The sequence below is a fragment of the Annulohypoxylon maeteangense genome (genome assembly GCF_022496945.1).
Source record: "Annulohypoxylon maeteangense strain CBS 123835 unplaced genomic scaffold GGS22scaffold_14, whole genome shotgun sequence".
Lineage (NCBI taxonomy): Eukaryota > Fungi > Ascomycota > Sordariomycetes > Xylariales > Hypoxylaceae > Annulohypoxylon > Annulohypoxylon maeteangense.
Window position 1 is genome coordinate 759,436 of NW_025953261.1, and position 17,048 is coordinate 776,483.

The 17,048-nt window shown below is 45.5% G+C and overlaps 7 protein-coding genes across 7 annotated transcripts; 4 read left to right on the plus strand and 3 right to left on the minus strand.

Moving 5' to 3' along the window:
* The first annotated feature begins 27 nt into the window (after window positions 1-27).
* Window positions 28-1,264, plus strand: GGS22DRAFT_169037 (uncharacterized protein). Its single transcript, XM_047962250.1, has one exon. The coding sequence runs from the start codon at window positions 144-146 to the stop codon at window positions 873-875; it is 732 nt and encodes a 243-aa protein (XP_047816730.1). The 5' UTR covers window positions 28-143; the 3' UTR covers window positions 876-1,264.
* Window positions 1,202-4,451, minus strand: GGS22DRAFT_42168 (P-loop containing nucleoside triphosphate hydrolase protein). The gene is made up of 10 exons (XM_047967046.1): window positions 4,236-4,451; window positions 3,185-4,150; window positions 2,997-3,135; window positions 2,793-2,933; window positions 2,547-2,702; window positions 2,404-2,469; window positions 2,197-2,355; window positions 2,117-2,149; window positions 1,990-2,019; window positions 1,202-1,910 (listed from the first exon to the last, which is right to left on the minus strand). The coding sequence occupies exons 1-10, from the start codon at window positions 4,248-4,250 to the stop codon at window positions 1,528-1,530; spliced, it is 2,088 nt and encodes a 695-aa protein (XP_047816731.1). The 5' UTR covers window positions 4,251-4,451; the 3' UTR covers window positions 1,202-1,527.
* Window positions 4,452-4,829: 378 nt separating this feature from the next.
* On the plus strand, window positions 4,830-5,452 carry GGS22DRAFT_169040 (uncharacterized protein). The gene is made up of 3 exons (XM_047962251.1): window positions 4,830-4,955; window positions 5,060-5,285; window positions 5,342-5,452. The coding sequence occupies exons 1-3, from the start codon at window positions 4,876-4,878 to the stop codon at window positions 5,411-5,413; spliced, it is 378 nt and encodes a 125-aa protein (XP_047816732.1). The 5' UTR covers window positions 4,830-4,875; the 3' UTR covers window positions 5,414-5,452.
* On the plus strand, window positions 5,342-9,438 carry GGS22DRAFT_42202 (ankyrin repeat-containing domain protein). The gene is made up of 6 exons (XM_047967048.1): window positions 5,342-5,398; window positions 5,453-5,749; window positions 5,832-6,015; window positions 6,076-6,099; window positions 6,161-8,348; window positions 8,415-9,438. Exons 2-6 carry the CDS (start codon window positions 5,489-5,491, stop codon window positions 9,382-9,384), a joined length of 3,627 nt encoding a protein of 1,208 aa, XP_047816733.1. The 5' UTR covers window positions 5,342-5,398; window positions 5,453-5,488; the 3' UTR covers window positions 9,385-9,438.
* Window positions 9,439-9,559: 121 nt separating this feature from the next.
* On the plus strand, window positions 9,560-10,553 carry GGS22DRAFT_42187 (serine hydrolase FSH). The gene is made up of 2 exons (XM_047967047.1): window positions 9,560-9,707; window positions 9,778-10,553. The coding sequence occupies exons 1-2, from the start codon at window positions 9,647-9,649 to the stop codon at window positions 10,515-10,517; spliced, it is 801 nt and encodes a 266-aa protein (XP_047816734.1). The 5' UTR covers window positions 9,560-9,646; the 3' UTR covers window positions 10,518-10,553.
* Window positions 10,554-12,165: 1,612 nt separating this feature from the next.
* Window positions 12,166-14,260, minus strand: GGS22DRAFT_169048 (cytochrome P450). The gene is made up of 5 exons (XM_047962252.1): window positions 13,357-14,260; window positions 13,223-13,286; window positions 12,932-13,168; window positions 12,508-12,828; window positions 12,166-12,442 (listed from the first exon to the last, which is right to left on the minus strand). The coding sequence occupies exons 1-5, from the start codon at window positions 14,127-14,129 to the stop codon at window positions 12,320-12,322; spliced, it is 1,518 nt and encodes a 505-aa protein (XP_047816735.1). The 5' UTR covers window positions 14,130-14,260; the 3' UTR covers window positions 12,166-12,319.
* Window positions 14,261-14,516: 256 nt separating this feature from the next.
* Window positions 14,517-16,913, minus strand: GGS22DRAFT_169050 (putative benzoate 4-monooxygenase cytochrome P450). Its single transcript, XM_047962253.1, has 10 exons — window positions 16,588-16,913; window positions 16,494-16,527; window positions 16,254-16,348; window positions 15,926-16,196; window positions 15,794-15,859; window positions 15,652-15,727; window positions 15,239-15,588; window positions 15,106-15,187; window positions 14,890-15,050; window positions 14,517-14,826 (listed from the first exon to the last, which is right to left on the minus strand). The coding sequence occupies exons 1-10, from the start codon at window positions 16,835-16,837 to the stop codon at window positions 14,664-14,666; spliced, it is 1,548 nt and encodes a 515-aa protein (XP_047816736.1). The 5' UTR covers window positions 16,838-16,913; the 3' UTR covers window positions 14,517-14,663.
* Between the last annotated feature and the right edge of the window lie 135 nt (window positions 16,914-17,048).

The window sequence follows — 17,048 nt, forward strand, 5'->3', positions numbered from 1 at the left end:
TCAATCTTTAATTTCTCCCTTCTCATCACCAACAAAATTGCCATTCTACTGGCCCGCTAACCTTCATCACGTCTCAATAAATCCCAATTCTACGAACGAACCTTCCATCCCAAAAAACCCTAAGAATCAATAAAAACAACATCATGGATTACCAGAACCGCGCGGGCTCCAAGTTCGGCGGCGGAGGCGTCGCGTCTCACAGCGCGACGAATGCCGACCGAAGAGAGCGACTGCGCAAACTAGCGCTCGAGACGATCGACCTAGACAAGGACCCGTACTTCTTCAAGAACCACGTCGGCTCATTCGAGTGCCGACTCTGCCTCACCGTGCATCAAAATGATGGCTCGTACCTCGCACATACGCAAGGCAAGAAGCACCAGACCAACCTCGCGCGCCGCGCCGCTCGCGAACAGAAAGAGGGGAAGGGCCAGGTCGATCCTAATACCGGGTTACCAGTCGGTGTAGTAGGAGCCGGCTTCGGCGCAAGCATGGTGAGGAGGAACATCGTGAAGATCGGACGTCCCGGGTACAAGATTACGAAGGTGCGCGATCAGGTGACGAGACAGCAGGGCCTGCTGTTCCAGCTGCAGTACCCGGAGATCGGACAGGACGTGACGCCCAAGGTGCGGTTCATGAGCGCGTTCGAGCAGCGCGTCGAGGACCCGCCGGATAAGAGCTTCCAGTACATGTTGGTGGCGGCGGAGCCGTACGAGACGTGCGGGTTCAAGCTGCAGGCTAGGGAGATCGATCGCTCGGGCGACCGCTACTGGACTTGGTGGGATGCGGATTTGAAGGAGTTCTGGGTCCAGGTTATGTTCTTGACGGAGCGCGAGGAGAGGTATGTTGGTGTGCCTGGGTTGCCGGGGCGGAGGTGAGGAGGCGGCGGGGAGGTCGATATCTACGTTTGCGAAGATACGTGCTGAGGTGGAGTGGTGGTTTCGCTGGGCATTACAAGATTCACCTTAAATAGGGTGCACGCTCGATCTCTTTTCAGTCGGTGTAAGTAGGCCACGCGGTATATGGGTTGGTGATGCTGTATACTAATGCCTCTTAGGCCTACGATAAGGTCGTCTTCACCTCGACATTACTGTCAAGGAGATTAAGTAGCTGATAGGGAGAATGATACCATGTACTGAAGTAGTCCAGTCCCTTTTTAATACTCATCAGGTTCTACTTGGTTCGGTGCAAAAGGGAGCTAAGGTTACTGTAGATTTTTCACTTGCTTCTTCAATATCTCATGTTCTAGTGGCATAAATGGGTCATAATGTCATTAAATTTCAAGACGTGTTCGAGAATTGCATACTCGCCGATATCCTTTCTATATCCAATCTCCCTTCATGATCATAAAACCAGAAAGAAAAAAACATAGTAGATGACTGGTACCTACTAGGTACCTAGTACCTAATAACACCCGAATACAACCTTTCCCAAAAAAGATTACGACAGTGATTGAAATAGTTTGCATGGCCCTTCTAACAACTAAACCTTCCCACCAACTCAGTACCTAGTCCGGGATTAAGGGACTCCCTACTTTTGCTCATCTTCCACGTCCCAACCCAAAAGATCTTGCGAAGTTTTCGATGTAGTCTCTTTCGTAGCAGATGGACAGGTTAGCTTTATGATATTTTCGACCGCGTCTGAATTGAAGACCTCTTTCGTCTTTCGACACCATGTGACTGTCGTATTCATTGCATTCCTAATCTGTCGGCCATCCATTTTCCAGATACTAAGCTTCTCTAAAGAAGATTCGGAAAGTCGTTCAGTGTCGGCCGAAAGCCTGTCGTTGAAACTTGCCCATATGTCTTTTCGCATTTCAGCCGTGAGCGAATCGAACTTGATGTGTATTTGAGCTCGAGATATAACAGCGGGGTAGTCGGAAAGAGATGAGTTTGACGTCAGAACGACGATGCCTAGGTAGGTATGATTGAGTTAGTGAGTTTAATTAGTGACTGTCTGTTATCCCAAGATCGAAAAAATTAATCCCAGTACCTTTGAAGTATTCAATCTGTTGAAGGAAGGCTAGTAGAGAGGGTCAGGTCAGTACGGTTCATTTTCCAAGTTGAAAATTTCTTTCGGGAAAGGGGTAATATCGTCGAAATGGAAGTATCTTTCTTACCGTATCGGAACACGTCGTCCTCCAAGTTAACATCTACATTAAATTAGCGATGTAGTGGAAATAATGAGGCGATAATTTACTATCGAATAGCATGACAGCTTCCCAATCGGTTGCGATTTTGGCAATCTTAGACAAGCCTGAAAACCCAACGTCTTGGCCCCTTTTCCCTTCAAATGACGAGATGATACTTCCTTCTGCCGTGACAAACCGAACAAGTGGTCGTTGAATATGGCTAGCAACTAGGATTTTTTAGAAGGCTTCTCTAGTTTGACATTCACAGGACTCACTGCTTTCTGCTATCAGAGTTTTCCCTGTTCCCGGCTCGCCAGTCAGAAGGACAAGTAGCGATGATCCTAGCAGGTAGGGAAGCAGTTAAGTAGTTAGCGGACTTCAATTTATAGTTGCCTTGTCAGATTATGTTATTTCTCACCTTTACCCTCAATAAACTCATCAGGATTGTAATCGTTTTCATTGTGAGATTGTACTAATGTCTGTAGCAATTCTTTCGTTCCTTTGTTATGAATAACATGGTTGAAGATATTCGGATCGAAATCAATCGAGTGGATATCGTCTACTTCGAATAGCCCTAAGTGCGTGTGTTAGTTTTCTAAACAGATCATAAAAGAATACAATATATTCCAAGGTTAGTAGGGAGGTACACATCGATATGACTTACCCCATTGTCCGGTTTTTAGAGAAAGTCCTTCCAGTTGTGGATTAAGTAATAGAAGATTCTCTTCATTCTGCAGTATCTGCTGACGATTTTGCTCTTGCTCTATTATAGTAGGGCGACGATCCTTCTCACCCATTGTTGAAGCTAGGTAATCAAGGTTAGCAATATGTCTACTAGCATCCGCATTTTATTTGGCATGTGTTGTACCTTTTAGCCGTATTCCTAGGTCGTCCTTTACACCAAAAGTTCTAAATTCCTGTTTTTGATCAAGGAGTTTGACAGTTGTGTTGCCTTCGTATCTTTGGTATAAATAGGAGTCTATCACGACTCGCTCCGGCTCTGGAATCTATGAGGAGGTAAGTATAAAATAAATGTATGGAAAGGTGATTCTTTACTCGAGTTTTAGTCTCAAACTTCACCCTTGGTTCCGTCCCTCTCAAGGATACATTAGGTTTATATTGGACGTAGTGGATATCTTGGAAATCGAGAACCCTTCTTCCTCGTTCTCGCAGGTAATCTCGCATTTGTGGGTTTGATCCAAGGTCGTAGTATGTTACGCCGGGTATCTCGTTCACTGACACACGACCTGGAAACTCTTGGATAGTGTCTTGGAAATGCAATGTACCGTATCTGAACCCATCGAAACAGATCCACTCAGTCGATAACGTACTTCTCATATCGTCAGCGACAAATCCAGTAACTCTTAATGCTCCCCAGGAGCCTTTTACGCTACTTGCGAAGATTGAGCCTTGTCGGAAAAGGGCCCAGAGAAGCTTGTACGTTATTTCTTTCGTCCTCTGCAAGTCTTTCAACTCTTCGAAAATATCGTGGAGTGCCTCGTCTATCTCAGTCCCAAGAAGTGAACAATGTAAGCGAGTTTTTTCATCGGGCGAGTCCTGAGCAACTTCTGCTATCTTTTCTCGGGAAAAGAATAGTGCTTTATGTGGCCACGAGGAAAAGGCGGTATTGTCTCCATTGTATGTGAGCCCAAATTTAGCAAATGTCGATTCTAGGTTTGTCCGGATCAGTGGACTTTGAATTCTGATCTGTGAGGCGTAATACTCCTGGACTGGGTTAAAGGCCCCGCGATTGCGATTAAGGTGTGTGTTACTCCGTTTTGCGCATTTATTATAGACTTGGAGTGCTGCGCCTTCATATTTGAATTTCTTTGGATTTGCTAGAGCAGGCGAGGAAAATTCATTCCAGACCTGTTCTGAACCGTAGTTGTCTTGATCTTCGTAAAACCGTTGGATCGAGCTCTCGGTTCCTAAGTGATCACCGTTATGGCCAGGAATCGAGCTTAATTGGGGTGAAGATTCTGTCCATATCGGTTTGGCTGGAATATTCTGAGCATTTTTGACCTAATAAGTGAATTCCTGTCAATAGAGTTGCTAAAGAAGCATTCTTGTATTAGAGGTAAGAAAGGACCAATATTATAGACCGTACACTTATGAGACTCATGTTCAACGTCGTGTATAGTAAGTTACTTGGGCAAGTAAGGCTCTTGTAGACGACATCCTTTTAGATGCTCATCCACGTTTAATTTTGCCTTCGGTAATTCTTTAAAAACAACTTAGGCACAGTAAAAATCAAATGAATGGCCCTGAGTTCATGGATAGAATATGATAGCGGGGAATGGTTTATCTAATAGTAAACATTGTCACGTTAACCTTCCAAGGCTGCCACTTGTACCTAATTATAGTACAAGATGTAATATTGTGGCTTTTAGATCATATACTACTACCACGATGTTGGGTAAACAGACAGGAGCAGGTGCAGGACTGCCTAAATGTTGCCTGACAAAGCCTACCTACATGTGGCCTACCCATTCATTGGTGATCATTTGCAAAACCCCTCACTCGGCAAAGTGGCTATGCCTCCCAGCCTACCTTAGGTAGCATTAGGAAAATGCGTAGACTAAGCCTGTTCGTTACCTACCTACCTAGGTACCTAGGTAGCCCGTATTAGGATTCAGCCATCCAGCAAGTATAACATCTGGGCACCCATAACCTGTATCTATTGCAGTAAGCAATCCGCAATTATCTACCCACTCTACCTTTTAATCTCTAAACATACTAGGTAGAAAATGATGAAAGGAGATAATCTTCGTAGTATTCGTAGGGATGGTCTGACTATCGTCCACGAACCCGCGGCTGCAGAAATCGAGTAAGCACCTACCTACCTCATCATTCATAGAGGCACTCTACCTATCTACCTAGGTACCTATACATATGTATGATACTGATTTTGAAATCGGTTATTTATAATAGCATATTTATCCTTCACGGCTTAAACGGGTCACCAACTACGACATTTCAATCCGAACGCACTGGTTTCTTCTGGCCCGAGGACCTTGGTACGTGGTTGCCAAATGCTAGGATCGGTCTATTTGGATATATTGCCGATGTACAAAATGGAAGTGGTAATTCGATGGGAGCCCAACAACATGCTGAAAGCCTACTTCTCCATCTTAGGAATAATCGTATAAAGCAGCAGGTGACGCACCTATCAAGTTTATCTTACCTAGACGGCGATCTAACATTATCTCGTAGTCAAAAAGACCGATTGTCTTCATAGGCCATAGCTTCGGCGGCCAAGTCATCAAACAGGTTTTTAAAAGCTGAATCTACTACTAAGAGAGAAATTCTCATCATTTTATCCAGGCTTTGATTCTCAGTTCAAATTGCGCAACTGACTGCATGATTGCTACTTCTACTCGACTAATCGTTTTTCTCGGGGTACCACATCATGGAAGCCATCTTTTACAAAAGAATACGGCGTCATTAGCACTGGCATTGGGTAGGGCTGTAAACTACTCGGTCCCACCTAAAATTAAGACAGTCCTCCAGCCAGAAGCAGATGAAAGTTACGGAATCAACACTCAATTCATGAGAATCAAAGGAGACACGTCAATCATAAATTTCTACGAGGAAAAGTCATTGAGTCTTATTGGTAACGTGGTTAGTTGCCTTGCTATAAATTTCAATCAATTCTTCATTGGGGATATAATAATAATTACCTTGCTTAACGTCTTCTAATTAGGTCGTGACAAGAGACTCTGCCACTTTTGACTGCGAAACATCGGAGAATATGCCAGTGGCACGTACTCATCAGGACCTTGTCAGATTTGAAGGTACGAATGACGATTTCTACCATACTCTTCGCCAAACTTTGAATCGGAAAGTAACCGAAATCGTGAGCGCAATAAGCAGCGCCAAGATATACGGTATGCAGTACCTAGTAGCAATGAGTTAGTTGAACTTTTCGAGAACTAATAGATTATCAGAAAATACAAACAGGGCAAGGGAAGGTTCGTTTTGATTTGGCCATACTGTAATTTCTATGAGTTCGAACTAACAAGGTGCGGATAGCTTTACTCAGTATTCTGGGAGAACCTCTTTTGCCATCCGTACTCGACCAGATAGAGACCCCTCATTCGCATACGTTGCAATGGCTATGGACTAGCGATAGCGACTTTTCAAAGTGGGTCACTCATGGGTACGGAATTTTCGCGATTACAGGAAAACCTGGAAGTGGGAAGTCCGTTCTCATGAATGCTGTGAATGCAAGCATTAGAAAATATCTAGGCGGGACCTTTTCAGTAGTAGTCTCCCATTTTTTCAACAGCCGCGGAAACCCAACCGAAAAGACCATCACTGGCTTCCTACGATCAATCTTAGTCCAATTGCTTCGAATTGACGTGCGCTTCTTTCATGGACTCGAGCACGATTGGGAGGTGCTATCGAAACAGACACTTTATGATGACGCTGGATCTTCAAGTGCTCAGAATTTCCCACAACGTTACCTGACGGCCCAATTCCTCGAAGAGATGGTTCTTAATGCAATTAAGGGCATGCCAGCAGAAAACAAAATCTTGATTCTCGTCGATGGGCTAGACGAGTGTGAAGACGGCTTAAGTGATTTGAATTCCATCGCCAATATTCTAAATAGCATCGCCGATTCTCAAGAAGGTCGATCAGTCAGAATTTGTTTCTCATGTCGGAGCTTGGAGCCATACAATTTCAATCAAATTTCGGGGAGCTTCAATCTACATGAACATAACGGACCCGACATTGTGAGATTTGTCGACGATCACTGGGAATCGATGCCTTCGATGAGCAACTATAACAATGAAATAACAACATTGAAATCATGGGTTGTCTCTCGAGCTGATGGTATCTTCCTTTGGGTTAGACTCGTTTTAGAGAGAATCCAAAAAGCTCTGGCAACAGGGGCAACAGTGTCAGAGATTAAGACAATCATCGATACTCCAAATCAACTTCATGGCTTGTTTTCCATGCTTATTGATAGAATTGAGACCGAGTTTCTGGATGAATCACGGACGATGTTTTCAATAATACTCGCCGCCAAGCGTCCATTAAGCTTGCGAGAATTTCGGGTTGTGCTTGCCCTCAAAGACAGTTACTTTGAGAGCCAGGAGGAATTGTACAGGTCGCCCACGTTTATCCAGAATGATGGGATAATGAAAAGACGTATACAGAGCCGGTGTGGCGGCTTGGTCGAAATTAAGACTACTGGTGATCTATCCCAGGCTGGAGAGGACTGGTTAGAGAACAACACGGTCCAGTTTATTCACCAATCCGTGAAGGACTTCCTAATTCAACCCAACGAGAGATCAATAATAATTCCAGATCTAGATACCTTGGTAAGGTACGGACATATAGTCCTAGGTAGTGCGTGCACCAATTACCTTTGTCAAAAGGACATATGGAACTTGGCTCGAAGACCTGACTGGATTTATGATCACAGAAAAGTCTTTAGCCGCCACTCAAAGTTCTTCCTAGCTTATGCAGAGGAAAATTGGATCACTCATCTTCAAGGCGTTGAGACATTAGGAGCTGCTGATTTAAATACCGCCAACCTTCTCATAAGCAACCCAGACAATTTCGAGACATGGAAGCTCCTCCACAGTCAATTTCATCCAACTGATAAAGTAAGCCAGGATTACGATGCCATACAACTCGCAGTGGAGCATAATTTGCAACATTCTCTCAGGTGGTTATGCAACAATGGCCTAGTCGACGTTAATATGTGGAATTGGAAGTTTGGAAGTTATTTGCATATAGCAGTGACAAGGAACAATGTCGACGTTGCTCGCGTACTTTTGGAAAATGGTGCGAGGGTGAACGCAAAGGTCAACGTAAATACCACAAATTGGACGCCGCTTGTTGCAGCCTGCTGTTTTGGTCATCTTGAGAGTGCTACCTTACTTCTAGAGTTTGGCGCTGAGATCAAAGATTCTATACTGGTTACAGATGATCCGTTGATCGCTGCTATTCGGTCTGGAAACGAGGCGCTCGTGGAGCGTATCCTGGAGTATGCAGGAGGGATATACGCACACCCCTGGCATCGTGACCGGGTACTATCTAATCTGCGCTTTTGGGAATCCTCCCAGTTTATTCACTATGGTTCAAAACAAAATGGCAATGCTCAAAGTCAACACGCAAAATGGCACGGAATATTTCGAATGATTTGCCAACATCTGAATTTTGACAGTCAGGTTGGGTTGCAAATCAATCCAAGCCCTGTAACTAGTAGGTATGGATACTAATCTGGGAATTACTCTGAAGTTTCCTTGAAATTGCTGATAAGTTTTTATCTTAGGAACATCGAAATTAACACGGCTTATTTACGTCCCGAGTTAGATAAAATGTGCTGGGTAGGATCCACAGACTCAGTCCGAACACTACTCGAGAGCTTACGGGTGGGAAAAGCACTTCCGGAATGGATACATGGACCCAGCAGCTTCAAACAAAGTACATTAGTACATTGGGCAGCCTTGAACCCGTGTTACCCCGTTTTGTCTTATTTGCTCGAATTGGGGCTATCACCGGATTCTCAAGACATCAACGGTGAAACACCTCTTCACCTTGCCACACGTGAACAGAAAGAGGAGCACATCAGAGTTCTTCTAGATTATAACGCAGATAGAAAGATAAAATCTGTTAAGGGTTTCCGAGCATTCCATCAAGCTATCCAGGTCATGTCACCCGACGCGTCAACTTGGCTCTTGGACAAACTCACTACAGATGTATGTGATGTCAACGTACAAGTTATTGACGGGGTGTACCCTCTCCAGTTAGCTGCAGTAGCTGGCGCATTCACGGCGCTGAAGTGGCTTCTCGATAAGGGAGCCGATATCAATGTTCGAGATGATCACGGCCGCACAGTATTGCATTCCGCAGCATCCTCATGTAGCTTGGCATCAATGGACATTTTGAGGTATTTAATCAACCAAAAACATGATGCTGAAGTTCGTGATTCAGTTGGAAGGACACCCCTGCATATGGTTCTCTACAGTTGCGAGACGAAGCGCAATATGAATGGCTCGAACATCGCTTTGGAAAATGTCAAATGTCTTGTGAGAAATGGAGCTGATGTGAATGCACAAGACCATGAGGGCAATACCCCTCTACATTTGGCTGCATGGAAAAGCCACAGGGGCATTGTAAACCTTCTATTACGTGCTGGAGCCCAAACATCTAAAGCAGATAACAGGGGACTGACGGCGTTAGACATGGCACGGGATGATGAGATAAGAGAGAGCATAGAGATGAGTGATCTTAATTTCTGAATTGGTAGATATGCTTACAGCGCCTTATAAGCCCCTACTTTACAAGTGGGTCTATTCGTCTTCCCCCACAAAATCGATCTTACGGTTGGGTTAGTGGTTGGCAACCTATTATCTTCTTACGGACCTGAGGTGGGGGAGACGGAGGTCCGAGATAGAAAAGATTGAAGTGAGAATCAAACTACAAGCACGTAACTTTCGAGCAGGTAGAAATTTAGGCGGCAAATCACGTTCTTCGTAACATACACCAACTTCCAGCGCCATCATGAAAGTACTCTGTCTCCAAGATGGCGGGCGGAATAAAAAGGCGTTCAAAGCTAATTTAGGTACCTACCTACACATTTGTAGTCCATAGATAGTACCTGGAATTACGTTCTGTGCTGACCTAAATTATAGATTTTCTATTGGGCAAGCTGCGGGATTTAAATAATACGGTGCTCTTGTTTGACTTTTTCAATAACCCTTTGAAATGTTCAAATCTACCAATGGAAGATTCTTCACATCTCAAACCACACCATCTCATCTTGTCTGATCAAGAGTATGTTAAAAATATTCGCAAGGCCAGCGAGCAGCTAGGCAATAAGTTAGATAGCGATGGGCCTTATGATGGCGTGATCGCATTTTCTCAAGGCGCCGTGGTTGTTTCTAGCTTCCTCCTATATCGACAATGGTACGATGACGGGTTACCACCGGCGTTCAAATTCGCTATCTTCGTTAGCGGAGGTATCTCTCTCCAGGTTCTAAAAGATCTGGGAGTTCCGATCCCAGAGGAAGCAGAAAACGCAGTATCCGAGGCCACGTTACAACGTAACCAAGAGCTCGGCCCGCTATCGGCTCATGTGACCAAGGCACGACGAGCTGTGTTTAACTCGGATGATTGTTTTGGCCTAAATTTGAACAGAATACCGCTGGAGCTAAAGATAAGGATACCTACTGTTCATATTTGGGGAGAAAAAGACCCTCTATTTCCGAGTTCAATCCACCTCACAGGGCTTTGCGATCCCTATATCAGGAAGATTTATACGCATTCGGGGGGGCACGAGATTCCTCAAGAGGAGAGTGAATTGGTGCAGATAGTGCCATTAATTGAATGGTGTATACAGCGCGGCAGCTGGCCAGGCCAAATGCAACTTTAGGGGTAAAATATGTTGAAATAGATGCAGGTTATGAGTATCATATTGCATAATTAGTTGGTTGAGTTACTAGTTCTAGGTAGTGGTTCGTAGATAGTACATATATACCCCTTGAGTACAGGGCGTAGACTTCCAGCCACCTAATATTCCAGCAAAAGAACACGACCTACCTTTATGTAAATCTATCATTACCCCTATTCCTAAACCTAATATATACACTTAGCGGGTACTAAGGATAAAGTGGACACAAGTGAAATCCATCAACACCCCGTCTAGAGTCGGATAACACATCATGGAACGACATATTCAAGGTTCTCTTCCAATTTGAATCATGGATTCCTCGGTATCGCCGTAGGTACTCTCGCACCTAGGTTATCAATGCGATATAGGAATTTTACACCGGTAGGCTCTTCGTCGTGGCTTTTAGGCGCACTCTGACGAAAATAGTGGTCTGTGCTGGCTAGGAGAGGGCAGGCCGTTATTTCGTCGTGGTGGCGTGCGACTCCCGATTTAAATGAAGAAGAAGTCAATTTAGCTTTAAATGATTATTCCGAACTAGTAAATGGCGGCGAGGGTAGGTAGCGAAGAGATAGAGTAATTGAATTCAAGAATTTACATTCATCCCACATCTTAGAGTTGAGTGGGATCCTTGTTAGACCCACATATTTGCCCCTATTCCCATAACACCAGATTATGAGGCTGATAATAAGCACAGCATACCTAATGCCTCGGATCGCTGTTGTTGATGTCTCGGACCCAGCAGGGGCCTGAACGGCAAGTTCTAACTCGCATTCTCGGCGAGATAGACCATTCTTGATCCATTCGTCATAAGGTAAAATTTATCAGCGCTGCATCGTTTTACATGCGACATATCGTGAATCGGACATTAGAAAATATGCGCTACTTACAAGCATACCCCCCTGCCTATTTGAATTACTCAGGCCGCCATTAAAACGCCTCTCGACGATCTCATTGATGACCCTAGCATTATATCTCGATCAGCTGGTGGACCAGGCGTTTCGCCAAGAAGATTACCTAGTACTTACCCCAAGAATATCCCCATTCCTTTCTTATCTGTCGCCTTAGGACCGGCCAATCTAAGAAAGAATTTCGAGGTGAAAAAGCCTCGGAATAATGGTGTCATCATAAAGGAATGTAGGAAGGGGACGTAACTATCAGCGATAGATGTGAAGTCAAAGCGATCCGTTTCGCTCGCTAGATCACCCCACGGCTCGCCTGAACCCACAAATGTAACAAGGTCTGTCTGGAAGAATCTGATAAGACAGCTGAAATCTACGATCTTTCGTTTATTCTTTCCGAGATAATTCATCCTCAGGACATCTACTGGGACGGCTATCTGCGAGTCCACTTTCTGCACATAAATGATGCCTATAGGTATAGAAGCCTCCAAGACTGAAAGTCTTAAGATCCGAAAATGGATTCTTCCATGCCACCCGCGACCCATAAAAATGGCTTTTCTACAAGACTCCTACCCATCAAAACTAACCTAGGTACAACCGTTAATCTAGTTATTTTCGAAATTTTTACGTTAGAATTATTGTGTATTGTGGTGAAAAGAAGAGAAACCTTGCAAATTAATGCATATTCAAAGTAGTTCCTTTTCATTGTGAGGTTGTAAATACAACTTTTGGTAAAGTACTAGGTATCTACCTACTGTCAGTATAAAGAATAGCTATGGCGTTAGTTGTAGCGATTGAATGGAAAGAAACGATTGATTCGATTCCGTATGAAAATAACGGTCAATATCGTGATTTCTTTTTCTAAGCACGGACTTTCATATGAAACTACTTTGAAATAATCCTCTCTGTAACCCTGACCCAGAAGTCTGAGACCACATAAAGGGTGTAATCGATACTCTTCCACGGAGATTGAGGATTTGCCAGCTCGAAGTCGAAATAACGTAGCAGCTATCCAAACGCGTTAGGTACTGGCGATTGCCTCTCTCAAGTCCAAATCTAGATCATTAACTCACCTCCACAAATACCTTATTAAGCTCTAACATCGCAACCGGCTTTCCTAGGCACTGCCAGCGTCCCCATCCAAATACTTGATCGACGGTCTGAGACATCTCACGATGCTTCTCGTCGCTGATGTTCAGCCATCGCTCCGGCCGGAACACGTCGGAATCCTGGCCGAACGTCTCCTTCGAACGCTGAATGGATAAGATGTTGACGGCTATGCGGGTCCCACCAGGTAAGAAACAGCCGTCAAAGGTATCTCCCTCGGGAGGGACTTGTTTCTGTACTAAGGCGGTAGTTGGCGGGCTGAAGCGTAACCCTTCTCGAATTACAGCCTGGTATAATTGTTGTCAGTATGTACATATGTACCTACATGTATGTACCTAGGGTAAGAGAAGAGACGACACGTTGAAGATAAAAAAAAAGAAACCGACCGACCTGCAGGTATGGTAGCTGCTTCGCCTCTGCTGCTTTCACGGGACTGGACTGGATCCTGCCATCGGCAATCGCGGCGTCGATCTCGGCTCGAACTTTATCATAGACGCGCGGAGAAGTGATAATGTTCAGCATGGTGGCCCGGATGGCGTGGGCAGTAGTGTCGGAGCCTGCGAGGATCTGAAAGACGATTTCTGACTTGCACTGCTCCGGTAAGACCCCGTGGCGAATGAAGGAACCCTTGCTCGCTCTTGTCAGTAAGTGCATCCTGAATTATTGGTCATGGAAACTTGCTAGCATATCCTTCTTATCCTCGGTATCTGGGCCAATGCGCTTGGTGAGGACCTCGTTTGCAAAGCTGTTATCATCATATGAAATTCATTAGCTCTTTCGTTTCGCGTACGCCGCCTAAGATCGGAAGGACTAACCGCATGAACATACCGACCCCTTTCTTGTCCGTAACCTTGGGCCCTACCAGCCGTAACACCGGTGGGTAGAAGAACACCTTGCCGAGCCACGGTATTTCGGAAAAGGCAGAACCCTTCATAGAGGAGACCTTGGCAAACTCATGAAACGAGTAGATATCGCGATCTGCCTCTAGATTCCCGAACGCCTTGCCGAACGCGATGCGCGATATGGTGTCGACGGCGAAGAACATAGTGGTGGGCGCCAGGTCCAACGGACGAAACTCACTTGCCGTCGATATATACTTGCGCCGGATGAGGGCCACCAGACTTTCCAGCTGCTCGTCCACACCTGTCTCGATGGTCGGGTTCTCCTTTCCACTGTAGCCGAAAGCCAGCTGCGCTTTGAGCTTGTCGTGCTGCGCCGTGTCGGACAGGCTGAGCAGGTTGTCGCGGTACGGATCGAACCGCTGCGCGCGGTACCAGTCGGAACGCAGGTAGGGCGAGCGCACCGAGTTCATGTGCCGCACCATCGCCGGGGATGAGACTAGGAGGTCGTTGGGGCCTATACGTAAGAAGCGTTCCCCGCCATACTCGTTACTTAGGTTGCGGTAGCGTTCGCCACGATCACCACTGAGGACAACCCTTAGCATGTAGAGGTAGGAGAACCGGGCTAGGACGGGTCCGCGGAAACTCCGTAGACGAAACCAGGTTGCGAGGCTGGAAGCCACAATGTAAACGAGAAGAAGCACAGCAGCCAGCTGGAGTAGGCCTAGGACTTCTAGGTGGCCCATCATGATAAGGAGTAAGCAAAAAGGAAACTAAAATTCTACTAGGTATTATCTACCTCCCACCCGGCAGCCAATGTTCGCCTTATATAATTCTAATGATGTCTTGCGTTTAACGTTATTATGTAGCCAAGGCGGCGTGTACCTGGGTATGTACATATGTAAGTCATTTGTATCATATTGTACCCCTAAGGTTGGTATATGTTATTACCCGGTCCTTACAGAAGAGTGGCTTGCATAAGATAGGAGAGACGTGTTTCATAGGTTCAACCAAAAAGCCAAAAAGCTTGCCAACGCCACAATCTAGCGCTGATCGGAGATCAACGCTCTACAGCGGGAGAGGATCCCCGCGTTATGTACCAACTTCATGTACTATTACAAGAATTAAAACTATGTGTGACAGACTGTTGCCTGGGCGCAAAGTGTTGTCCATGTTAACTACCTCAGTACATGTACCTAGGCACCTAGCATATAGGAAAAGAAGGACATAGAAGCTCTGTCTACCTGCGCTGACACAGTGTTATCTCGATTTACGGCTCCGGCTTACCCAAAACGAACCTTGAGCCCTCTGCTACTGGGTTTTGGAATCCCAACGTCGCTGTCGCGGACAAGAACAATATCCGATTCATCGCATTCCAAACTCATCTGGTGGCCACCGGGCCGGAAGAGGACACCGAGTACAATGAACATTTCTGCCCATGCTAGGCTGCCCGACACACCATTGTTAACATCCCGAGGCACAAATAAACGTTGAAGAAAGGAGACATACTTCATCCCTAAGCAGTTCCGTGATCCTTTAACGAAAGGCACGAAATTCCGATTAACACGAGGGTCAACGTCCCCGATCCACCGCTCAGGTATGAACTTATAGGGCTCGGGATAGGTCTCTGGATCCATGTGCATCTGGAAGACAGACATCCCGACAGGCGTCTTTCCGAAGTTGATGAGAAATGTAGCTCACGTGTTTTCATTAAAGGAGACCTACATTCTTTGGAATAATCCACTGCTTGTAATGCAGGTCGTAGTCTGGCGAAATTCGTGGACTACGTCTGAAGAAGCGGCTGAGTCTGTTTTCTTCATGAGTATCAGCCTGCCGCGGCGAGTCATGGAATACTGACCGTAATCCCTCCTTAATGCAAGCTACTAGATACGGGACTTTCTCAAGGTCCGCCCATTGGGGGAGTTCTTGAGGAAACCTGTCTGTAACGCCTTTCAGCTCTTCCTGAAGTCGTTTTTCAATTAATGGATCTGCAAGAATGTAGTAAGTTATGATAGAGAGTGTGCTGGCTGTTGTAATTGTTCCTGCGGCCCAAAGCGCGAATGCCTCTCTTTGCAAGCGACCCGAGTCTTTCTCCGAATCAGGTAAACTGCTTTGGAGGATGTGGTGAAATATCGATGTTTTGTCCGACTCAAGCTCACGCTTGTTGGCAATGTCAAACTTCACTTCCTCTACCCGCCGATTACACAGCTGTCCGGCGGGTTGTCAGCAAGTACGTTGGATTCGCTCGGGGCTCTCATAACAGGAACTGACCACATGAAACATCCTGAACCCAGCAATTCGGGAATTGAACTTCTGTAGAAGGGATATTGGGACCATTTCAAGGATACTTCAGAAACGAATAAGCCGAAAGCCACGGAGACATGCACCACTGGAACAAGCAGTACGTGCTCACCTGTTGATCCACGGTAAATGTCGCACGTATGGCACCATGGTCAGAATACCCGTTATATTCTCATTCCTAATAGCGAACCACCATAAGCTTACCTACGCGTCTTTAACCTAAATATGATTGGGCGCGACTTACCATTCTGGGTTGAAATTTGGTGACTCGAGGAGCCTAGGATTCTCACCACAAGCGAATAGCGCCGCGAGATCTCCGGTGACACACGTAAATGCGTGGTCAAGCTGTACTACTGTGTCCGTTGTTGCGATGAGACGCAACTTGTCATCTAGACTTCTTGTTTCGTCGTGGATCCTAGACTCCATTCGGCTCACACTCTGTCTCGAAAAGAAGTTTTCTACCGCTTTTCTTCTCAACTGGTGAAGCTCATGGATGCATGTTGTGGAAATAGCGTCTATATTGTTGTCAGGTGGGTGGTAATCGTTATATGTCATGGGAGTCTCTGGCCTACCTGACATTCCGAGTCCCCCACGACTTGATATCAGGTTCGTCCGTCGCTTGCCGGCAGAGACATATACCTCGTTATAGAAGTCGGGGTCTCGAATCCTATAATTCATTAGGCTTTCAAGCACATCCACAAGCAATCGACTTTACTAGCGAGTTTGGTGACTAAAACGAGAATCAGTTTCACTCACTAGGAGACGTGTTAGTCAAAGTTCCTTGAAACAAGGGCTCCATTTCGATACATACCGAAAGCTCCCAAGGATTAATGCGGACAATGGGACCTTTAGATTTGATATTAGTGCTAAAAAACCTCTGTCAATACCTTGTCCTGATATACTTACCGTATTCATCGTGAAGCTTCTCTAGAACATCGGGGAATTTGGCGCCGTAGAGGTCGAAGAAAGCTTCATACCATGAGGTCGCGGCTGCAAGTCTGGGTCCGGGGAACTTAGCAAGCCCGGAGAAGAAGACGCGATAGACAACGACGCATGACCAGTACAGGACTAAAGAGACGAGAAAGCCGCTTATGATACGTTTGTAGTCAGCAGTAGGCTGCGCCATCGTGAGCAAACTTTGAGACTCTATTACCATTCTTACAATATCTAGAAACTAAAGCTTTTCAGGACGAAGTCAAATTGATGCTAGCAATGTGGGGGGTAGGGTGAGCTTGAGACCAGGACGAAGAAATATGACTGGGGCTTAATAATTTCTTGGTACAGAAGAAAATAATACTGTGTACTTAAGATACGCCGTGCTGTTAATCGGCACTATCTATGTACATGTACCTAGGTAAGTACTCCCG

Coding starts and splice junctions, on each gene's coding strand:
- GGS22DRAFT_169037 (XM_047962250.1), top strand. CDS start 144: ATGGATTACCAGAACCGCGCGGGCTCCAAGTTCGGCGGCGGAGGCGTC.
- GGS22DRAFT_42168 (XM_047967046.1), bottom strand. Junction 2,934..2,996: donor CCTAGGAATACGGCTAAAAG/GTACAACACATG, acceptor TTGATTACCTAG/CTTCAACAATGGGTGAGAAG. Junction 1,911..1,989: donor ACAGATTGAATACTTCAAAG/GTACTGGGATTA, acceptor ATACCTACCTAG/GCATCGTCGTTCTGACGTCA.
- GGS22DRAFT_169040 (XM_047962251.1), top strand. CDS start 4,876: ATGATGAAAGGAGATAATCTTCGTAGTATTCGTAGGGATGGTCTGACT. Junction 4,956..5,059: donor CCCGCGGCTGCAGAAATCGA/GTAAGCACCTAC, acceptor TATTTATAATAG/CATATTTATCCTTCACGGCT. Junction 5,286..5,341: donor ATAATCGTATAAAGCAGCAG/GTGACGCACCTA, acceptor ATTATCTCGTAG/TCAAAAAGACCGATTGTCTT.
- GGS22DRAFT_42202 (XM_047967048.1), top strand. CDS start 5,489: ATGATTGCTACTTCTACTCGACTAATCGTTTTTCTCGGGGTACCACAT. Junction 6,100..6,160: donor TACAAACAGGGCAAGGGAAG/GTTCGTTTTGAT, acceptor AGGTGCGGATAG/CTTTACTCAGTATTCTGGGA. Junction 8,349..8,414: donor CCAAGCCCTGTAACTAGTAG/GTATGGATACTA, acceptor TTTTTATCTTAG/GAACATCGAAATTAACACGG.
- GGS22DRAFT_42187 (XM_047967047.1), top strand. CDS start 9,647: ATGAAAGTACTCTGTCTCCAAGATGGCGGGCGGAATAAAAAGGCGTTC. Junction 9,708..9,777: donor GGCGTTCAAAGCTAATTTAG/GTACCTACCTAC, acceptor CCTAAATTATAG/ATTTTCTATTGGGCAAGCTG.
- GGS22DRAFT_169048 (XM_047962252.1), bottom strand. CDS start 14,129: ATGATGGGCCACCTAGAAGTCCTAGGCCTACTCCAGCTGGCTGCTGTG. Junction 12,829..12,931: donor AGCAGCTACCATACCTGCAG/GTCGGTCGGTTT, acceptor CAATTATACCAG/GCTGTAATTCGAGAAGGGTT. Junction 12,443..12,507: donor TTAATAAGGTATTTGTGGAG/GTGAGTTAATGA, acceptor GCGTTTGGATAG/CTGCTACGTTATTTCGACTT.
- GGS22DRAFT_169050 (XM_047962253.1), bottom strand. CDS start 16,837: ATGGTAATAGAGTCTCAAAGTTTGCTCACGATGGCGCAGCCTACTGCT. Junction 16,528..16,587: donor GAAGCTTCACGATGAATACG/GTAAGTATATCA, acceptor TCAAATCTAAAG/GTCCCATTGTCCGCATTAAT. Junction 16,197..16,253: donor TGGGGGACTCGGAATGTCAG/GTAGGCCAGAGA, acceptor ACAACAATATAG/ACGCTATTTCCACAACATGC.